General features: G+C 39.4%; 1 protein-coding gene across 2 annotated transcripts in view; it reads left to right on the top strand.

Moving 5' to 3' along the window:
• Positions 1–353: 353 nt before the first annotated feature.
• Positions 354–19581, top strand: part of LOC122289442 (ribosome-binding ATPase YchF) — a 30616-nt gene continuing 11388 nt past the window's right edge. Inside the window, exons 1-4 of one of the 2 annotated variants that reach the window (XM_043096427.1) lie at positions 354–654; positions 8698–8886; positions 9055–9108; positions 15165–15275. In XM_043096427.1, the coding sequence (XP_042952361.1) occupies positions 433–654; positions 8698–8886; positions 9055–9108; positions 15165–15275 (576 nt within the window). In that variant the 5' untranslated portion in view covers positions 354–432. The remainder of the gene's footprint in view (positions 655–8697; positions 8887–9054; positions 9109–15164; positions 15276–19581) is intronic. The other variant, XM_043096426.1, reaches the window with a different exon arrangement.

Raw genomic sequence — 19581 nt, 5'->3', positions numbered from 1 at the left:
CACATTGCTACACCTATTATAATTATTATGGATAATACTAGAGTAACTACTAAATGTGCACACTAGTACAACTGGGTTTTTTTATTTTCCTTTAATTATTTTTTAAACATCCTTAACTATTAAGAAAAAAATAAAAAAGAATATAAATTCACTAGTAGTCACTTTCTTAAGCATAAAAAATATATGAATAGATATATTTAGTGAGTATATTTAGTAATCATATTATCATTTTCCTATTATTATTATTATAAAAATCGATTAAAAGCTAAAAAAAAGAGAGTAATATTTGTCAAAAAAAAAAAAAAAAAAAAAAGAGAAAAAGAGGAGAGTAATAAAAGACGCGTGGCCATCCTTTCCCTCCGTGTTTTTTGGACAGGGTTGAGATAATAAAGCCTTGTACTCTCCCTCGCTCTATCTCTCCACGCCGAAACAATGGTGAGAATAGCATGTGGTCACGTAATTCCGGCATTGGTTCGTCCATTGAAGTCATCCGTCTCCAGAAACCACTCTCTCCTCACAGAGAAGTCTCACTTTGTAGGCTTTTTCGGGTTCAGCCGGAGGTTCTCTTCTTCATCCTCCAAAATAAGCATGAGCCTTCGAGCCGGCATTGTTGGCCTCCCTAATGTCGGCAAATCTACTCTCTTCAACGCAGTCGTAAGCTCTCATTCTCTCTCTCTACACACACACACACACACGCATGTATTTATAATTGGTTTCTGGGAAAAATGTAGGAGACCAATGTTCTGCTGATTCGAAGTATTTGGTTTATCAGAAAAGATTCCTCTTAGTTTCTTTGATTGCTAATGCTCCGCTCAGAAGAGGGTGCTACATTCTTAGGATAATGAGTTGCTAAAGTTTCTCAAATCCAAAAAAACAGAATATGTGAGAATATGTGTAATGCTCTAAAGCTTTATTGTTGCCTGAGAAGGTTGAGGGAAACTAAAGAAAATTTCGAGAATTTGAATTTTGGAGGTTTTTACTTTTTTAATCAATGATACAGAGAAACACAAGTCCTCCCTTCAACTATGGCCTATCAGATTATTTGCATTATTTCCCGAGGTAGTTCATTTTGTCTTGGGTAAAAATTATGAGTTTGTGGAATTTTATGGAAATTGTATGGAATTTTTGTTTCATATAAGTAACTGCTAATGATAATTCGTGTTTGTTAAAATCTAGCAATTGTGGCTTTCCGGCCAACGATGTAACTTGGCTGTGTTTGATTCAAGAAAGTTGGGTTCATGTTTCTGGTGATTTCTTGTGGTACCATCACATTGCTTGCAATATTTGGGAAAATTTTCTTTTGAGAAGTCCCAAACATTGCTTGCAATATTTGGGAAACAGTTTTGAACAAAGCAAAAATACAAAGTTAGTCTTGGTTCTGTTTATGCAATGGTTTTTTTTGTTTGTTTGTTTGTTTATTTGTTTGTTGTATGACTCAATATTTGCATCAATGTTTTTTTTTTTTTCTTTTAATCGGTATAAAATTTGGAAATCTAGGTGTCTGTGCTCGGGTTCGAACCTGGGCCTCTATTGTGAGATTAGCATGAGAACCTATGCATGGATATTTTTTTGATAAGTAAAAGTAAAGTTATATTAAATTAAGAACTTTTTGATAGGTAATCATAGAAATTTAATTAATAGAAATAGGAAAAGCCCAGGTACACAGGAAGTATATATGAGAAACACCTAGTTAGGGTTTACAAACGAAAAAAGAAAGTCATTTAGATCGTTACAAACAATGGTTCCCGCCCATAAAAGCAAATGAATTAAAAAAGAAAAGTTTTAGTACCTCCATTGTTCTCTCACAATCTTCAAAGCTTCTTGCATTTCTTTTCCTCCAGATGCACCAACACATACAAATAGGAACCAGACGCCAAATGGTTGCCACTTGTGAGTTACCCTGAATGCCTTGCCAACTTACAAGTAAATCCACCAATTTAAGAGGCATGACCCATGACAAACCGACTCTCGTGAAAAAATAATCCCACATGACCTTGGCCACCTCACAATGTAGAAGCAAATGATCTATTGATTCTCCATACTTCTTACACATGCAACACCAATCAATCACAATTACTCGGCGTTTCCTCAGATTATCTATAGTCAGGTCTTGTTCAGTGATGCTGTCCAAACAAAGAAAGTTGCTTTTGAAGGCGCTTTCGTCTGCCATATACTCTTCCACGGGAACATGGTCAATCCAGGACTCGTGAGAGCTTGGTAAAATGATCTAACAGGGAATTTGCCTTTGTTAGAATGACTCCAGTGCATCTTATCCCCGGTATCTCCTAGTATACTTACTGAATACCATGTCGCAAAGAACTCTAAAAAAATCTCCACCTCCCAATCTTGAGCTGCCCTAATGAAGTCTATATTCCATTGAGGGGGGCCATTTGAAAGGACCAAAAGATCGGCAATCGCTGCATCCTTTTCTCTTGCAAGCTCAAAAATAACCGGGAAGGTGTCTTGAAAGATATGGTCACCACATCAATTATCATACCAAAATCTGACGCGAGAACCATCTCTCACCACAATATGTTCATGTCCTTGAAAGGTCTCCCAATGTCCCCTTATATATTTCCATAGCCCCACTCCATACGTGCCTCGTACCTCATTCGAGCATCATCCTCCCCAAACCTCTCCAAATTTAGAGTCTATAACCGACTTCCATAGGGCCTCCCTTTGGATTGGTACCTTCACAACCATTTACCCAACAGAGCTTGATTGAATTTTGTTAAGTGGCGAATCCCCAAACGTCCCCCAGAAATAGGAGTACAAACCGTTGACCAATTAACCAGACGAAATTTAAACTCATCCCCCAATCCACTCGACAGAAAATCTCTTTGTAACTTCGCAATGCGGTTAGCTACCCTTGTAGGAAGTGGGAACAAAGACAAAAAGTAAGTGGGTAAGTTTGAAAGAGTGCTTTTGATCAAGGTCAACCTACCAGCTTTTGACAAATATAACCTCTTCCAAGAAGCCAATCTACACTCCACCTTTTCGACTACGCCATTCCAAATCCTTTCAGATTTAAAGGAGGCACTCAATGGTAAGCCAAGATACTTTAGAGGTAGTTAGGATACCTTGCATCCTAAGAGTGTAGCGTAAGACTCCGCTTCATGGACAACCCCCGCTGGCACTAATTCGGACTTTCAAAGGTTAATTCTCAAGCCTGATGTAGCTTCAAAGCAAAGGAGTAGCGCCCTCAAGGCTTGAATGTGGCCAAGATGTGCACCACAAAAAATGAGAGTGTCATCGGCAAATAACAGGTGAGAGATGTTAAGATCGCCATTCCCCACTGGAAAACCGTAAAGAAACCCCCTGTCTACCAGGCCCTCAATCATTTTACTTGGAGCTTCCATGATGAATAAAAAAAGTAAGGGGGAAAGAGGATGATCTCCCTGTCTCAAGCCATGAGAGGAGTTGAAGAAACCCATCGATGATCCATTCACCAAAATAGAGAAACATACTGAAGAGATGCATAATTCTATCCATTTATGCCATTTCCCCCCAAAGCCACATCTTGCAAGAAGATAAAGTAAGAATTGCCAATTGACGTGGTCGTAAGCTTCCTTCATGTCTAGTTTACAAAGCAACCCGGGTTCTCTAGATTTTAATCATCCATCCAAAACTTCATTTGCAATGAGGACAAAATCAAGGATTTGTCGACCTTTTACAAATGCATTTTGTGGCTTCGAAATTAGCTTTTCCACCACCAAGCTCAATCTATTTGCAAGCACTTTGGAGAGGATCTTATGCACCCCATTCACAAGACTAATGGGGCAATAGACTCTAATATCCACAGACCCCGTCTTTTTGGGAATGAGTGCCAGAAAGGTAGAATTAAGACTCTTTTTGAAACTAGCATTAGCATGAAAATCATGAAAGACTTGCATAAGGTTTTCCTTAATAACCTCCCAACAAGCTTGGTAGAATCCCATAGTAAATCCGTCTGGACGTAGAGCCTTATCACTAGCCATACCTTTGATTACTTTGCACACTTTCTCTTCTGCAAATGGCTTCTCTAGCCATCCTGCACTCTGTTGATCTATTGCTGAAAATGTTAACCTGTCCACTTTTGGTCACCAATTGTGTTCTTTAGATAACAGTTGTAGATAATACTACTCAATATGGTTTTATTATTGCCTAGTCCGAAGAAATTGCCCCATCTACCATTAGTGTATCAATAGCGTTGTTCCTCCTGTGAGAGTTAGCCACCCTATGAAAGAATTTCGTACACTTATCCCCCTCCTTAAGCCATAGTGCCATAGATTTCTGTTTCCATAAAATCTCCTCCATCAGAGTTACTCTTTCAAGTTCAGTGACAACCTGACTCTTATGAGTTTTTTCAGGTTCAGAGAGTGTTCTAGCTTCCTCCTCACCCTCCAAACCCTGTAGCTCCTCAACAAGAGAACGCCTCTGTTGTAATACATTGCCAAAAACTTGTTCATTCCATTGCTTGAGGTCTTGTTTCAGCGCTTTCAACTTTTTTGTCATTATGAAGCTTGGGGAACCTTGAAAGTTGTAAGCAGTCCACCATAGTTTGACCCTGTCTACAAAACCATCAATTAAATTTAAAATACCTTCTACCCCCTTGGATGCTTCCGCAGTCTAAGATGATGGGGAAGTGATCAGAACATAGACGAGGTAATCTTCGTTTAGCAACATCTGGGTAATGTGACTCCCATTCAGGAGTTAACAAAAATCTATCGATCCTCGGCCAAGATGGGAAATCTTGGTTGTTGGACCAAGTGAACATGCCTCCTGATAGTGGGATATCCATAAGCTCCTGTTTTGATATGAAATTAGAGAAATCCTTCATGGTAGAAGTGATGTGGGATACACCCGACCTTTCACTTGGATATCGGGTTATATTAAAGTCACCCCCAATGCAACTTGGTAAGTCCCACCAATTAAGAATTCCCGCCAATTTTTCCCACAATAGCCTTATTTCCCAATCAAGATTTGGGCCATAGACTCCTGCAAATGCCTATTTAAAGCCATCTTCAATATTCACAAAGGAGCATGCAACTGTGAATTCACCCACACAATCCTCCACCATTTCCACCACCCTTTTATCAAACATAATTAGGACTCCCCTAGATGCTCCTTGTGATGGCAGGTAAGACCACCCGACGTGTTGCCCTCTCCATAAGCTGCAAACTAGTTGGCTTGTAATAGTTTCCAACTTGGTCTCCTGTAAACAAATAATATCTCCCTTCCATTCTTAAGTAAATTTCTCACTTGGAGCTGCTTATTAAGTTCATGCAGCCCTATCTCATTCCATGATATAATTTTTGGCTTCATGGAATAACCTTCTTACCCCTCCCCTTGCCACGCTCCCGATTGGAGCTCTTCTCTCCACAATAATCTTTCATAGCCCACGTAAGCCTCTTGAGTTCTCTTTCCCTCTTCTTATCCAAGTTAAGGGATTGCTCGGATTTAGACTGAGCATGCCCTGCCTCAATGGCTGTAAGTAAAGCCATAAATTCAGCTTAAAATCCCTCACATGTAATCCCTACATAATGTTTAAATTCCATCGCTTTCTGGATAACCCAGTCTGACACCTGGGGGTGAAATGAATTTAAAGGGATAGGTTCTTCCTCCCCATCCTTAGTAGCCTCAAACCGAACCAGTGAACCAACCATATCATCCTCCCCCCATTTTACCTACTGGTTCTGCACATCCGGGAGCAACAACCACTTTTAAATGGGATGAAGAAATTTTTTCCGGCATGGAGTGGTTGTTGGCAACCAGATCAGAGTCCATCGATGAGGTCTGTGACATCCTGCCGTGCTCCAAGACTTCCGTCGCCTTTGTTGTCTCCTCCATTGCAACAAACATAGCCGAAGTCGTCACCAAGGTCATTGCCGTTGTATTCGCCGCCGTGGTGACGGGAGTTAGCCCAAACAACGCCGACGACAAAGTCTGTGTCACCCCGAGCTTTGATGGCCCACCCACTTGCTCCATGGACACCTGCGCGCAAAGTTGCTCTGCTTCAGTTGGTCCCGACGAGAGTAAGTTTGCATAAGATCCGCTGGGATCGCCGACATTGGTTACTAGCATCGAGGTGAGAGGCTCCACAGGCCGGTGGCCAGGGTCCATGGGCCCAGGCCCAGTTGACTGGATGGGCCCCGATGTTGTGCCCTTTTCGAAAATAGGCCTGTGTTTTTTGTTGATCCTCCTTTTCAAACTTGGGCTTATCTGGCCCAAACCACTTTTGGCCTTCCCTTTATCTTTTTTATTTTTTTTTATTTTATGTCGGGGAACCTCTCCAAGGCAGAGTCCTTTGGATCCACCCCTGCAGAGTAAACCCCGGTCCCGTGTATTGCACCCTCGGAAGTTTCCCTACACGGAACTGGTTAAATCGCTGGCTTTTCACCAAGGGGTGTGGCCCTAGAGGATTGTTTGCACCCATGAGGTGTTGAACCTTGGACCTTGAAAGGAGTGAGATCCCAAGACTAAGACCTTCACCACTTGGGCCAACCACTTGGGGTTTTCCCTTTATCTAGCCTAACCCACTTCCTTTTTCCTGGTTTCTGCTGGTCTTGGCCCAAGCCTAGGCCCAAATCTCTGTCCATTTTAGAGATCAGGGATTTTATCTCCGTCCTTAATAGTTCTAATTCCTCATTCACACTGACAACTTCCTTTTTCAAACTATACAATGCCTTCTGCAGCTCCCTTTCTTCTGGACAGATATGGGACAGAGTTCCACTTCCCATTTTAGGTAAATCACGTCTGCCCAATGTTCTAGTATTCTCATCCCCTGCCATTCCCCCTTTTTTGTTTTTTTTCTAACACCAATGGGTGGCTCGTAGCTCCCTGCACTGCCGCCTTACTCCCTACACCACCCAACGCCACCTCTGCGTACAACTTGTTCTGTCACAACAGCCTTCCCCTTATCCATCTCTCCGTCCAGTCTTGGAGCCAAAACTAGAGCCTTCTTAGGCATTGGCATAACCTGCTTTAGCTTCATAGCTAGACTATTCCAGCCCTTCCCCTCCACCCCTTCTGGGATTGCTAACAGACCACGACCCCCACTGCCACTGCCGTATTCTATTACTTCCAGGAAGTGTCCATATGCATTACACTGCCTATGAGCAAATAGAGCTTTAATGTCGTCCCGATAAGTTTTGTAGAAATCTATCCTTCCCCTCGACAGTGTACATTCTTCTAATGTGTTCACTAGCCAACAAACACTGGCATGGATGAGCACCATCTCCTTGGTTACCTTCCTACCCCATTCTGTGATTTGACAAAAGTTTCCTCCCTCTATCAAGAGAATGAACACCTTTATTTCTATTAAAAGATGTTTATGGAAGCCCATATTTATCCCACAACTCTGAAATAATCAGGAAAACTAAAAAAGATTGATTCTGGCAGAGGTTACCGGAACAAATTTTCCATCGTGGATGTGTACTGATGTTTTTTTTATACCAGAGTGAGAGAGAGAGAAAGTTTTATGCATCTCTGATAGTAATGATGATCTCTCTTCCTTTGTGTGCAAGTATCTGAAATAGGTGCCAAAATTTTAAATTAAGAACTAAGCATAGCCCAAGTACATAGGAAGTATACGATTGAGAACACCTAGTTACAATTAGGAGCTAGAGATGGATACAAGAGAATCATGAAAATTAGCCCCATTGAAAACAATAGCCGAGGTCCAAAGAGATTAGGCAATACTTGCATGAATAATTACGGGATACATCAAGGCTAATGAAATAAGACTAGGTTTCCATGAAATTAATATTTCATAGAGTTCCTAATATGCCTATGTCAAGTTGGCAGCCCATTATGGGCAAGGAATATTCTAAAATTTTGGCTTTCTCGGCTCTTCATCAAGGCTAACAGCAAATAGGGGTGTTGACTCTTTGGAGAATTAGGTTTTTCTTCTAGAGAAACTTGGAAAAAGCTGCTAGAATTTTGCCTAGACTCTCTAGGAAAACCTGGCAACAATTTTAGAAGTAAAGGAGTCCTAAATTCTAGGGTTTTAGCTAAAAATACGGCTGGCAGTCAGCTTAGTCAAGATGAATCCTTATCCAACACTAACAGGATTCTTTTTTTTTTTTTTTTTTTTTTTTTTTTTTTTTTTTCTATTTCATTCTTTTGACTATTCCTATTAGCACATGGATTGGGCCTTGTTAGTTCTTGATTCTACTGTTTGAATAACTATTTACTCTTCTTTGAAGCCTCAAAATATAGACCAATATTGCTTGGGATTTCTTGTTTTTCAATTCTAGGGTCTGAATAACTTTTTAACTCTTCTTTGAAGCCCCAAAACATAGACCAACGGTAATTAGAATTAAACACACAAATTAACAAAATTCTCATAAAGTCACATGTGTGACCGTATATTTCAGTTGGTTTATATTTTGATTTATTGATAGAATCTTAGATCCAAGATGGAACAACACTCAATACTTTTCATATGTGGACTAGAGTTATGATTTGGTGCAAATAAATAGGGCCTTGCATTGGCAAATTAACGCACCAATCTAGACAAGTATATGGTTTGTGTACGACTTCTTTTTTTTTTTTTTTCAAGTGGTTTGTGTACGTCTTCTTACTTCACATTGTACTATGTATCTCCTTTATTACTTTATTGATCAAGTTACTTGATAATGTGAATATTGGATTTGTGGATTTGTAATATTTATGCTCCTAACCAGTGTTCTTGACATGGTAGTTTTGGATGTGTAGGTTGAGAATGGAAAGGCTCAAGCTGCTAATTTTCCTTTTTGCACAATAGAGCCAAATGTAGGGATTGTTGCCGTTCCAGATCCACGTCTCCAAGTGCTTTCTGATCTCAGCAAATCTCAGCGGACAGTCCCTGCATCCATAGAGTTTGTAGATATTGCTGGGCTTGTGAAGGGTGCAAGTCAAGGGGAGGTGACATTGCTTGTCTTTTACCAGTTCTAGTTTACTTTTGGTGTCATCTAATAGTCAATGTTGACTTGTTTACTTACTTTTTCGTTTGACCATGGTTTGTCTTATAGAGATTCTATTGCAAATGAATCGTATGCATCAACTAATATATTTTCGATTTTCTCATTGCAGGGGTTGGGCAATAAATTTTTATCACATATTCGCGAGGTGGACTCCATACTTCAGGTTTTTGCACATCATAAAATATTTGCGTTCGTACATGACTTTACAATAAAAAAAACAATTGTTTTCTTCTATAAGTCATAAATGGCCTTTACTTAAGATCCAAGTCGTGATTTTCACTACCTACAAGAAAAGCATGAATTTAAAATTTCTGAAAAGTCATAATAAAATTTCAAGATCCAGTCTAGCCCCTCGAGCTATGCCTGGTTTCATAGATCCATCATCATAATTATCCTCACTTGGACAGTTATATAAGCAAATAGATGTGAGTTGAATACTTAGTACCCGGTCTGCCCGCCCTCCTGCTTGCCCCTTAGGACAACAGGCGGGCAACCTATTCGAAATTGGGCCGGGGGGGCCCCGCGGGGGGGGGGGGGGGGGGGGGGAATTTCACCCACCCGGTAATAACCCTCCTGCCCCTGCCTGTATAGATATATATGTTAAGGAAAAAAAATCCTTTTTCCTCTCCTCCTCTGCCTCTTGCTCCTCGTTCTCTTGCTCCCTCTTGTTGCTGCTTCTCCGACCACTACCACTGCCACCTGCCACCACTACAATGAAATCATGGACACTTAGCCCTTTGAAATCTATAACTATTAGCCATAAAAACAATGTATTGATGGAGAGATTTCTAAGTTTATCTGGTGACCGTTCACGATCTTTGGAATACATAGGGGGACAATCTTCCACTTTGCTGCAACTTGGAGATTGCAACGATGTTAATCTTCCGGTGTGGGAGAAGATGAACCACCCTTTTGGTCATTTCCAATGCTAATTTCTCCTAAAGAAATCATTACACAAGGTGCTTGCAATCTTGCAACAAGTGATCCACTGTTTCTCCACTTCTTTTGCACATCCGGCACCAATCCATTACAATGAATGATTCATCATTTCCTTATGTTGTCTATGATTAGGATCTTCCCTAAAGTAGCTATTCATGCAAAGAAAACAGTCCTTTTTTATGATAGGTAAATTAGAGCATTAGCATTGGATTGGCTATCCCATTAGGCAAACTTTACCTAATATGACACTTTTGCCTTTTGCCTATCCCATGCAAAACCTAAACCACGTTGGATTATCTATCTAAACTTAATATAATAAAAAAATATTACCTTTAATTTTTTTTATTTTTTTAATAATTTTTTCATCATATTTTGCAAATCTAATGGTTTGATTTTATTGATATAAAATATATTTTGTTTGAAGTATCATAATTTATAAGGCACATTTTCCTGATGATTTTTTCTTTTGAAACATAATGGATATATCATTCATTCTAATTAAATTATTGTTTTTCGCTTATGTTTATAATGATTATTATTTGCAAGTGAGAAGCTAATGGTAAATATCTATAATTCTATGAAGTTAATTTAATTTTGTACAAACTTTTCTTGTAAGTTGTAAGTTGTACCATTTGGCTGGGTGAAATAAGAATAAAAAATTAAGATGACCTTTGTACAGTTGGGACCAATTTGTTGAACCTCTTTCAGTTACTGTAGCTAAAAGTTAGTATAATTTCATCTTGTCTAATCCAATGCAAGTTGATTTTGTGCCTTTGGCTTTCATTAGCCAGTTAATGGACCCCAATGGCATTTTGCTAAGCCAATGCTGGAGCTCTTAATGAGAATGAAATAGGCATTGCCCAAGTACACATGAAGTATACAAAAGAAAACACCTACTACATTCTATGAACCAGAAAAAGTAATAGGAAAATCACGAGCAGTAGTTCCATCAAGTACAATAGCACAAATCCAAAGCAGTAATGTGCACAAAAAGCCTTTGAAGTTCCTCCAAAGTGCGCTCCCTATCTTCAAAGCATCTATCATTCTTTTCTGGCCAAATACACCACTTAAGACATGAAGGAATCATTCTCCAAACTGCAGCACAAGGGGGCAACCTTGAAGACCATTCCAGCACGCTAGGAGATCCACCATCCTCTACGGCATTACCCATGCAATACCCGATCTGCTGAAAATCTGATCCCAAAGCGCCCTAGCCACCACACAATGCAATAATAAATGATCCACATAATCTGATAAAGCGTGGCCTTATGGCCCATGGCCAAGATTTTACCAAGAGCGGAATTCCAAATAAAGAAAGCAACTTTGGAAGGCACCTTACTCTTCCAAATATACTTCTATGGAAAAGAAATATGCCTCTAGAAGGTCAAAATCTTATAAAAGGATTGAATGGTGAACTTCTTCCTCCCATTAGGCTTCCGAAGCATCCTATTCATTTCAAAACAGTCAATACTCAGCATACAAGGACCTGAAAAACTAAAAAAAGAAGCACCAATTTCCCAATCATGGGCATCTTTAGTAAAACAAACTTTCCATTGATAAGAACGATTGGTTTTGACCAAAAGGTCCAACTGAGGCCTCCTGATCATAAGCCATACAAAGAAGGGAAGGAAATGCCATCTTGAGAGCGAGATCATCTGTATGCCAAAATCTGATTTTGGATCCCTATCCAACCACAAAACAAACATGATAGTGCAAAACTCCTCCTAGCCCTTCCTAATGTTTTTCCATAAACTCACTCCATGCATGCCCCTCTCCTCCTTTGAAAACCCCCCTCTCTCTCTCTCTCCCAATACAAAAAAAAGCTCCATACTTGAAACCAATAACTTCCCTCTAAAAAAGAGTCCCTTTCCAGGTGGTACCTCCACAACTATTTCCTAAGAAGAACATTGTTAAACATCTTCAAATTACAAACCTGTAATCCACCATTAGAAATTGGAGAGCAAACTTTGTTCCAACTTAGTTGTGATATCCTATATGATAAGGATAATGATAGGTAGTGTATGAGATCCCACGTTACTTAGAAAGGAGAAGTTCTGACTTTTTATAAGGTTCCAATGAGGCTCCATTTGTATCATTGACTAGTTATTTTGGAATATAAGCCATGTGGTTTGGGCCTTTCATTGGGGTGTTACAAATAGTATCAGAACTTATCTCAACCAGAAATGTGGGACATGAGTCGTGTCACCTATGATGGACTGGCCCAACGAGGCTGTCGAGAATTTAAGGGGGGAAATTGTGATACCCCATATGATAGGGATAATGGTAGGTGGTGTATGAGATCTCACATTGTTTGGAAAGGAGAAGTTCTTGCTCTTTATAAGGTTCCAATGGGGCTCTAATTGTATCATTGACTAGTTCTTTTGGAGTATAGGCCATGTGATTTGGACCTTCCATTGGGGCGTTACATGACTAAATGGATTGGCCTCCTACACAATTCCACCCTGCAAAAAAGCTCAAAATAACTTTTCAAATCGCATGGACACTCCTTCCGGCGAAGGAAACAAGGATAGAAAATAAGTGAGAAGATTAGTGAGTACTCTTGATTAAAGTGATTCTACCCCCTTTCGATAAATACATCATTTTCCACCCTGCAAGGTATTTCATAGGCAAAGAAGATACCTTGATCCCAAGGTGCTAGCCAAACTTCCTACGTTGGGGACAATGCCGGCCGAAACCACTTTTGACTTTGGTAAATTCACATATAGTCTAGAAACATCTTTAAAGCATAGAACTGACCTTAGGGAGCTGATTTGATCTTAGTTCGCCCCACAAAATGTCAATGTGTCATCTATGAATATGTGTCATCTATGAATGTGTAAATGGGAAATGTTGAGAGTGCCACCATTACTATCCCCCATAAAAAATCTAGTAAGAAAAAACCATACCTCACAGTAGCTGATTGCATTCTGCTAAGAGCTTCCATAACAATGACAAACAATAACGAGGACAATGGGTCACCCAGTCTCAACCCACGAGAGCTACTAAGGAAACCAATTGGAGTGCCATTCATTAGCACCAATAAAAAAAACTGTGGAGACAAATCAGAGCTCACCCTTTCTGCCCAAAACCAAGTTTACCAAGCAAATAGAGTAAGAATTCCCAAGTGACATGATCATAGACCATCTCCATATCCAGTTTTCAAGTAGTCCTGGTTCTCTTGATTTAGATATGCTATCTAGACATTCATTAGCAATAAACACCAAGTCAAATATCTATCTTCCTTTAAAACAAAAGCATTATGAGGTTTCGATTTCTGAGTGTCGATTTTTCACCTAGATGAGTTGAGATGAAAGCTAAAAATTGAATAAAATATTGTTAGAATATTATTTTTTAATATTATTCTTGTTTTAGGATTTGAAAAAGTTGGATTGTTTATTATATTTTGTATGAGAATTTGGGAAAGTTGTAATGATGAGATAAGATAAGATGAGATGAAACACTTCTAGTATCCAAACTGAGCCTTAGTGAGTGATGCCTCAAAGGATGGTAGAGCTATTTGCGGTTTGGGGAGGTAGATTGTGAGAATAATGATGAACCTCAAGATTCTCGGCACCCTTTATTATTGGTTAATGGTCCACTATATTGTTGCTTTTCTATCTCTTGCTTCTAGGATTTCTAGATCTATTTCTTTTTTCTATCTAGGTGTATCTCTTGTATAGTCTCAGTGTACAGATATATCACCCTTATTTTTTCGAATAAAACTTATTATATGTATAAAGGACTTTAACGGTATCAATAAATTGTTTTTAATAAGCCCATGCCGCCAATTCCTTTTATCTTGGTGCCATCTTTGATAAATTATCTTATCATTTATGTGAGGTAGTTGCAAAACCAATAATTTTTTTTTTTTGATAAGTAAAGATAATATATTAATCAAAGAATGGTTAAAGCCTGATACAGTGTATAGTTGCCCTAGCTAAGTAGGAGCAATAGATATAAGAAAGTCTTGAAAATCTACGCCGTTCAAGTCGATTGTAATGGCCCAAGTACAAAGAGTTCTAGTAAAGTAAGCTTTCAATTCCTTCATCGATCTCTCTTTGTCATTGAACGTCCGATCATTACTCTCTTGCCACAAACACCATATGATGCATATAGGGATCATCCTCCACACCGCTTTAATCTGTTGGATACCTCTCAACTCTGTCCAGCTGGCCAAAACCGCTACCACAGTCTCAGGCATAACCCAAGACAAGTCAACTTTACCAAGAACTTCATTCCACAACCTTCTTGCTACCTCACAGTGTAGTAAGAGATGGTCCATAGATTCACCCTTCCTACAAATGCAACACCAATCTGCGATAATTACCTTATGATTCTCAAATTATCAGTTGTGAGGATATTACCTAGGGAGGTAGTCCACACAAAAACGCCGCTTTTGGTGGCGCCTTATGTCTCCACAGCTTTTTCCAAGGGAACTGGATATGTGGTTCTTGAGTTAAGGACTTATAAAAAGAGCGAACCGAGAAAGTACCTTTGCCTGCAGGTATCCACTACAACCTATCCTGTGAGTTACTCGGTTTACAGGAATACAAAAGGCTGAAAAAAGCTTCAAAACTGCTCATCTCCCAATCTTGTGCAGCCCTACTGAAATTGATGTTCCACCGGATTTGCTCCCCCGATCTCACCAATACTTTTGCCACTGAAACATCTATATCACTTGCAAACTGGAACAATGAAGAAAAAGAATCCTTTAGAGCTACATTATCACACCATGTGTCATGCTGGAATTTAATTTGGGTTCCCTCTTCTAGACAAAGTCTAGTGTGGAGAGAGAAGACCTCCCACCCTCGTCTTATATTTTTCCACAACCCCACACCATACGCCCCTCACTTCTTTTGTGCACCAAACCCCCCAAAGACCCCCATATTTGCTCTCAATCACCATCTTCCACAGGACTTCAGGTTCCTTATGATACCTCCACAACCATTTGCCAAGTAGTGCTTGATTAAAAGATCTCATATTTCTAATGCCCAAGCCACCACTCGAGAGAGGGCTACAAACCTTCTCCACTTAGAGAGCTAATTTTGACAACCCTGTCTATTTATTAAGGGTAAGTTGGTGCCATTAAATTGTTTTTAATTAGCCCATTCCGCCAATCCCGTTTATCTTGGTGCCATCTTTGATAAATTATCTTATCATTTATGTGAGGAAGTTGCAAAACCAATAATTTGGACAACCCTGTCTGTTTATTAAGGGTAAGTTGGTGCCATTGGTCTGTTCCACTTCTATATCATAAGAGGCCTACTAATTATTTTTCAGGTTGTGCGCTGTTTTGAAGATAATGACATTGTTCATGTCAATGGCAAAGTGGACCCCAAAATTGATATCGATGTTATCAACTTGGAGCTTGTTTTCTCAGATTTGGACCAGGTATCTTATTATAGCTGTGTACTTTTCTGACAAAATTAGGAGCTCGTCAAATTTCAAATCACACAGCATTATATTGAATTTGATTATAATTATTGTTTCCTGTCATTATTACAATTTGACTGGATTGACCTAAAATGGATCTTTGGCTTGATTCTATGGCTTGCATTTGTTTTTGTATGCATAATTTCTTCTGGAGTCTTCTCAGTTTTTCCCCATAAATAGAACTAGTTTGAATTACTTCACCGTTATGCGGTACATTTTGTTTATAAGATACCCGATCTAGTAGATTCCTCATTATTTGTTGAAGTCGATATCATTTTAGCTTATGAGGGGTCCTGGCTTCATTTTCCATCTCTGACTAGCAGTCCCAAGCTGGTAGATATATAAAAATGATAGAAGGGTGTTATTGACGTACAAGAATATTTGCATTGTAAACACCTAGCCAATATGGAATAGATCTACGCTCTAGGCTACATTGCCTTCTCTATTGTACGTTCTCCATTATACGTCTTATTATTTTGAGATTCAGCAGCATTTATACAACTAAATTGGTGCTCCCTTATTCAGTGCTGTTAATGCTGATGCCCTTAAGTCACCCTTTTTTCCAAACACGATGTGAGTGCAACATGTGGATCTCTTTTGATCTTTTATGGATTCCTTATGGTGTGTCTACTTGTTACACTGTTCCACCCGAGCTGTTGGTAACCTAACCAGTGTGGTAATAAAGGCTTCAGTCCAAAACTTGCTTCATGCTAACCCTCAACATAGTGTGATGAAGCTTGTGTTGGCTGGTAGAGATTGGCATTTTGTGTTGCTGGGCTTCATTTCAGTGGCAGAAGGTATGTGAAGGCAATTTTGTCTGCAATTGTCTTCACCACTTTCATTGTTTTTATTGTTCTAGAGGTGGACACCAGATTTGACTCATGGTTGCGAAGTTTTCTCTAATTCCATGATGTGAAAATACATCGAGGAGGTTTCTTGTGATCAGTTGGTGTTGTCTTTGGGAATTTTTCAGTTAGCTCATAGTAACAATCCGTAACCACCCCAGTAACACCCTCTTCCACCTAGATGTTGCATCTCCCTCTCGAAACCTGCATGGGCCGCCACTGATGGAGATGCAAGAAGGACCAATCACTTACCACCTAGATGTTGATCGAGTTTGTTGGCAAATACCTTGATTTTAGGGAATGGGGCGATTTAGAGGAATTTAGACAAGTTTGTTGGAAAATCCCTTGATTTTAGGGGATGAGGCATTTTGGAGGAAGTTAGACATTTGAATGCTTTTTAAATTAGGGATTTTACCAATTTTTTAATTAGTAGATTTATTTCATTAATTTTAGGGATAGTTTCCCTTAGATTTAAGAGTTTGAATTATTTTGGTTGAGATCTAAATTGGGGGAGGGCTAGCCGAACCCTAGCTCTATTTATTTTGGTTTTACATTGTATTTTCATCATGTTATTTTTTGAATGAAAGTTTTATCTCTTATTTTCGAGAATTGAGTGTTAGCCCGAGTTAGTCTGATTTTCATACTCCAAACAATTTGGATCTTGGTGTTGCCCCGAGGTAACCCTTGATTCATCTATCGAATACGACTGTAAACACCTAAGCGCAAGTGAAGCTTCCATCATTGGTGCTTTCATTGAGAGTAGCCCAACTCGTGGAGAGGAAGCCAAGGAGGAAGATCAGGGCCGATTAATAACCGATGCATAGGGAGCGGATTGAAAACCTTGAAGCCACTTTGGAGGCACAATAAACTGCCACCAATGAATGGCTTGGAAGGATATAGGAGGTGTTCCACCATTTGGTGAACCAAAGGAGGGTACCCAAAAATGGAAGTGGAAGGTGCCATAGAAGAAGGGCTGAGAGACACCATAGTCCCGAGGGTTCCGTTGGGTTTAGAAGAAGCCAACACCATGAGAGGGTGGGGGATTTGGATTTATCTAATAAAGATTCCTCAACCTCTGAAGAGGAATCAACTGAGGAAAGTGAAAGGGAAGAAGAAAACCGAGGTGAGAGAAAAGGTTTTCGTAATGGAAGGCCAAGGGGGGAAGCCATCAAACCTAATATGGACTTTCCCAAGTTTAATGGTGATGACCTGAGCACTTGGGTAAGTAGGGCTGAGTAATACTTTGAGCATAATCACATGGAGGGCCATGCTAAGGTATCCATTGCTGCCTACTTCCTTGAAAGGGAGGTTAACCAATGGTGACAATGGATGAGGAAGACCTATAGAGCTCAAAGAAGGGAATTGAAATGGCGGAAATTTGTCAAGAAGCTCTTGGGGAGGTTCGGGCCAACCGAATATATGGACTATCATGAGGCTCTCTCAAAGATTATGCAAACCGGATCTTTAAGGGATTATCAAAAGGAGTTTGAATACTTGTCTACAAGGGTACACAGGTGGTCGGAAAAAACCCTCATTGGAATTTTTGTGAGAGGCTTGAAGAGTGAATTGGCAGTGGAGGTAAAGCTTAAGAAGCTGAAGATCTTGATGCAAGTCTTGGAGGTTGCACAGATTAAGGAGGATCAACTCCAAGATTTGAGGAAAAATAGCCGCTTTGAGATAAGGAAACCACCCCTAATGGTTTCCAAGTTTGGTGCAAACAAAACTTTTAGCAAGGACTTTTCACCGGGAGGCCTTAGTGGAGGTGCATCAAATGGAGTCAAACCATTACCCGCAGGCGTGAAGAGTCTATCATGGGAAGAGATGCAACGACGAAGAGAGTAGGGGCTTTGTTTCAATGAGAGGTTCACAATGGGCCACAAATGTAAGGTGAAGCAAAATTTTCTCATTGAGATACAGTTGGAGGAGGAGGAAGACTTAGGGGAGGAAGAGCAAGGAGCAATTTCTAGAGTTTGACCTTGAGGACAAGGTCGGTCTTGAAGGGGGGAGGACTGATGGAGATGCAAGAAGGATCAATCACTTACCACCTAGATGTTGACCGAGTTTGTTGGCAAATCCATTGATTTTAGGGGATGAGGTGATTTAGAGGAAGTTAGACAAGTTTGTTGGCAAATCCCTTGATTTTAGGGGATGAGGCAATTTGGAGGAAGTTGGACATTTGAATGCTTTTTAAATTAGAGATTTTACCAATTTGTTAAGTAGTAGATTTATTTCATTAATTTTAGGGATAGTTTCCCTTAGATTTAAGAGTTTGAATTATTTTGGATTGAGATCTAGATTGGGGGAGGGCTAGCCGAACCCCTAGCTCTATTTATTTCGGTTTTATATTGTATTTTCATTAAGCTATTTTTTGAATGAAAGTTTTATCTCTTATTTTCGAGAATTGAGTGTTAGCCTGAGATAGTCTTGATTTTCATATTCCAAACAATTCAGATCTTGGTGTTGCCCCGAGGTAATCCTTGATTCATCCATCCAATACGACCGTAACACCTACGCGCAAGTGGGGCTTCCATCATGCAGGTTATAAGAGATCTATAAAGAGTAATGTTAGATATAGTCTTAAGGTGTGTAAGCCCCGCGCACTCTTTTGAGGATCTTAGATCTCTTTTTGTTAGAACGTTATTCCTATGGGTCATAGCTGTAGATTTCATTGGTCTAAGCCTGCATGATTTTCTTGTTTCCTTCCCTTCATCCTAGATAGGCGTTTTCTCTTGTATACCATCTTGTGTACTTGGGCTATGTCTATTCTATTAATATAATCGTTTACTTATATAAAAAAAATAATGGTTTTCCTATTTGGTTTTTTATTTTATTTTATTTTATTTTTATGTCTGACTGTGTGCATTAGCCGTGTATACTGTGATGCTTCTCTGCTTTTTAGAGGATGTAGGTTATAAGCCTCTGAATACATTGTAGTAATTGTTAGAAAATGGTTTTGAGTTGAAGTTTCTAATTTTAGAAATTTCTTAATTGGCCTTCGTGTTGCCATCTGTTAACATTTGCCTAGTGTTTTCCGATCGAAAAACATTTATCTGGTGTTCTAGTTGGATGAGTGCCTCATTGTTTGGTACCATTATGAGTTAGTAAACTGTCTACTTGGAAAATGTTCAAACTAGTTATTCTATGCTGGGTTCAGCTAAAACTATTTATCATAATATTTTAGCTAGTGCATTGGGATCATCCCATACGTCCTCTTATTACGTGGTCAAGAAATAGTCAAGAAATTTTTGTAAACATACCATTGTTTAACCCAAGTCATTTTACTTATAAAATAAAGATCATTTTACTTGTCTGAAAAAGGACTCAGTTCATTTGAATGCCTTCAACCCGTTTTTTCTCATTGTTCTGCTAGAACTTTGGGTAACCATGTATGCACTCATCTAGACTTGATTCTACTACAT

This window comes from Carya illinoinensis, chromosome 12 (genome assembly GCF_018687715.1).
Source record: "Carya illinoinensis cultivar Pawnee chromosome 12, C.illinoinensisPawnee_v1, whole genome shotgun sequence".
NCBI lineage: Eukaryota > Viridiplantae > Streptophyta > Magnoliopsida > Fagales > Juglandaceae > Carya > Carya illinoinensis.
The sequence above is the reverse complement of the archived record's forward strand: the minus strand, read 5'-3'. Positions and strand labels throughout refer to the sequence as shown.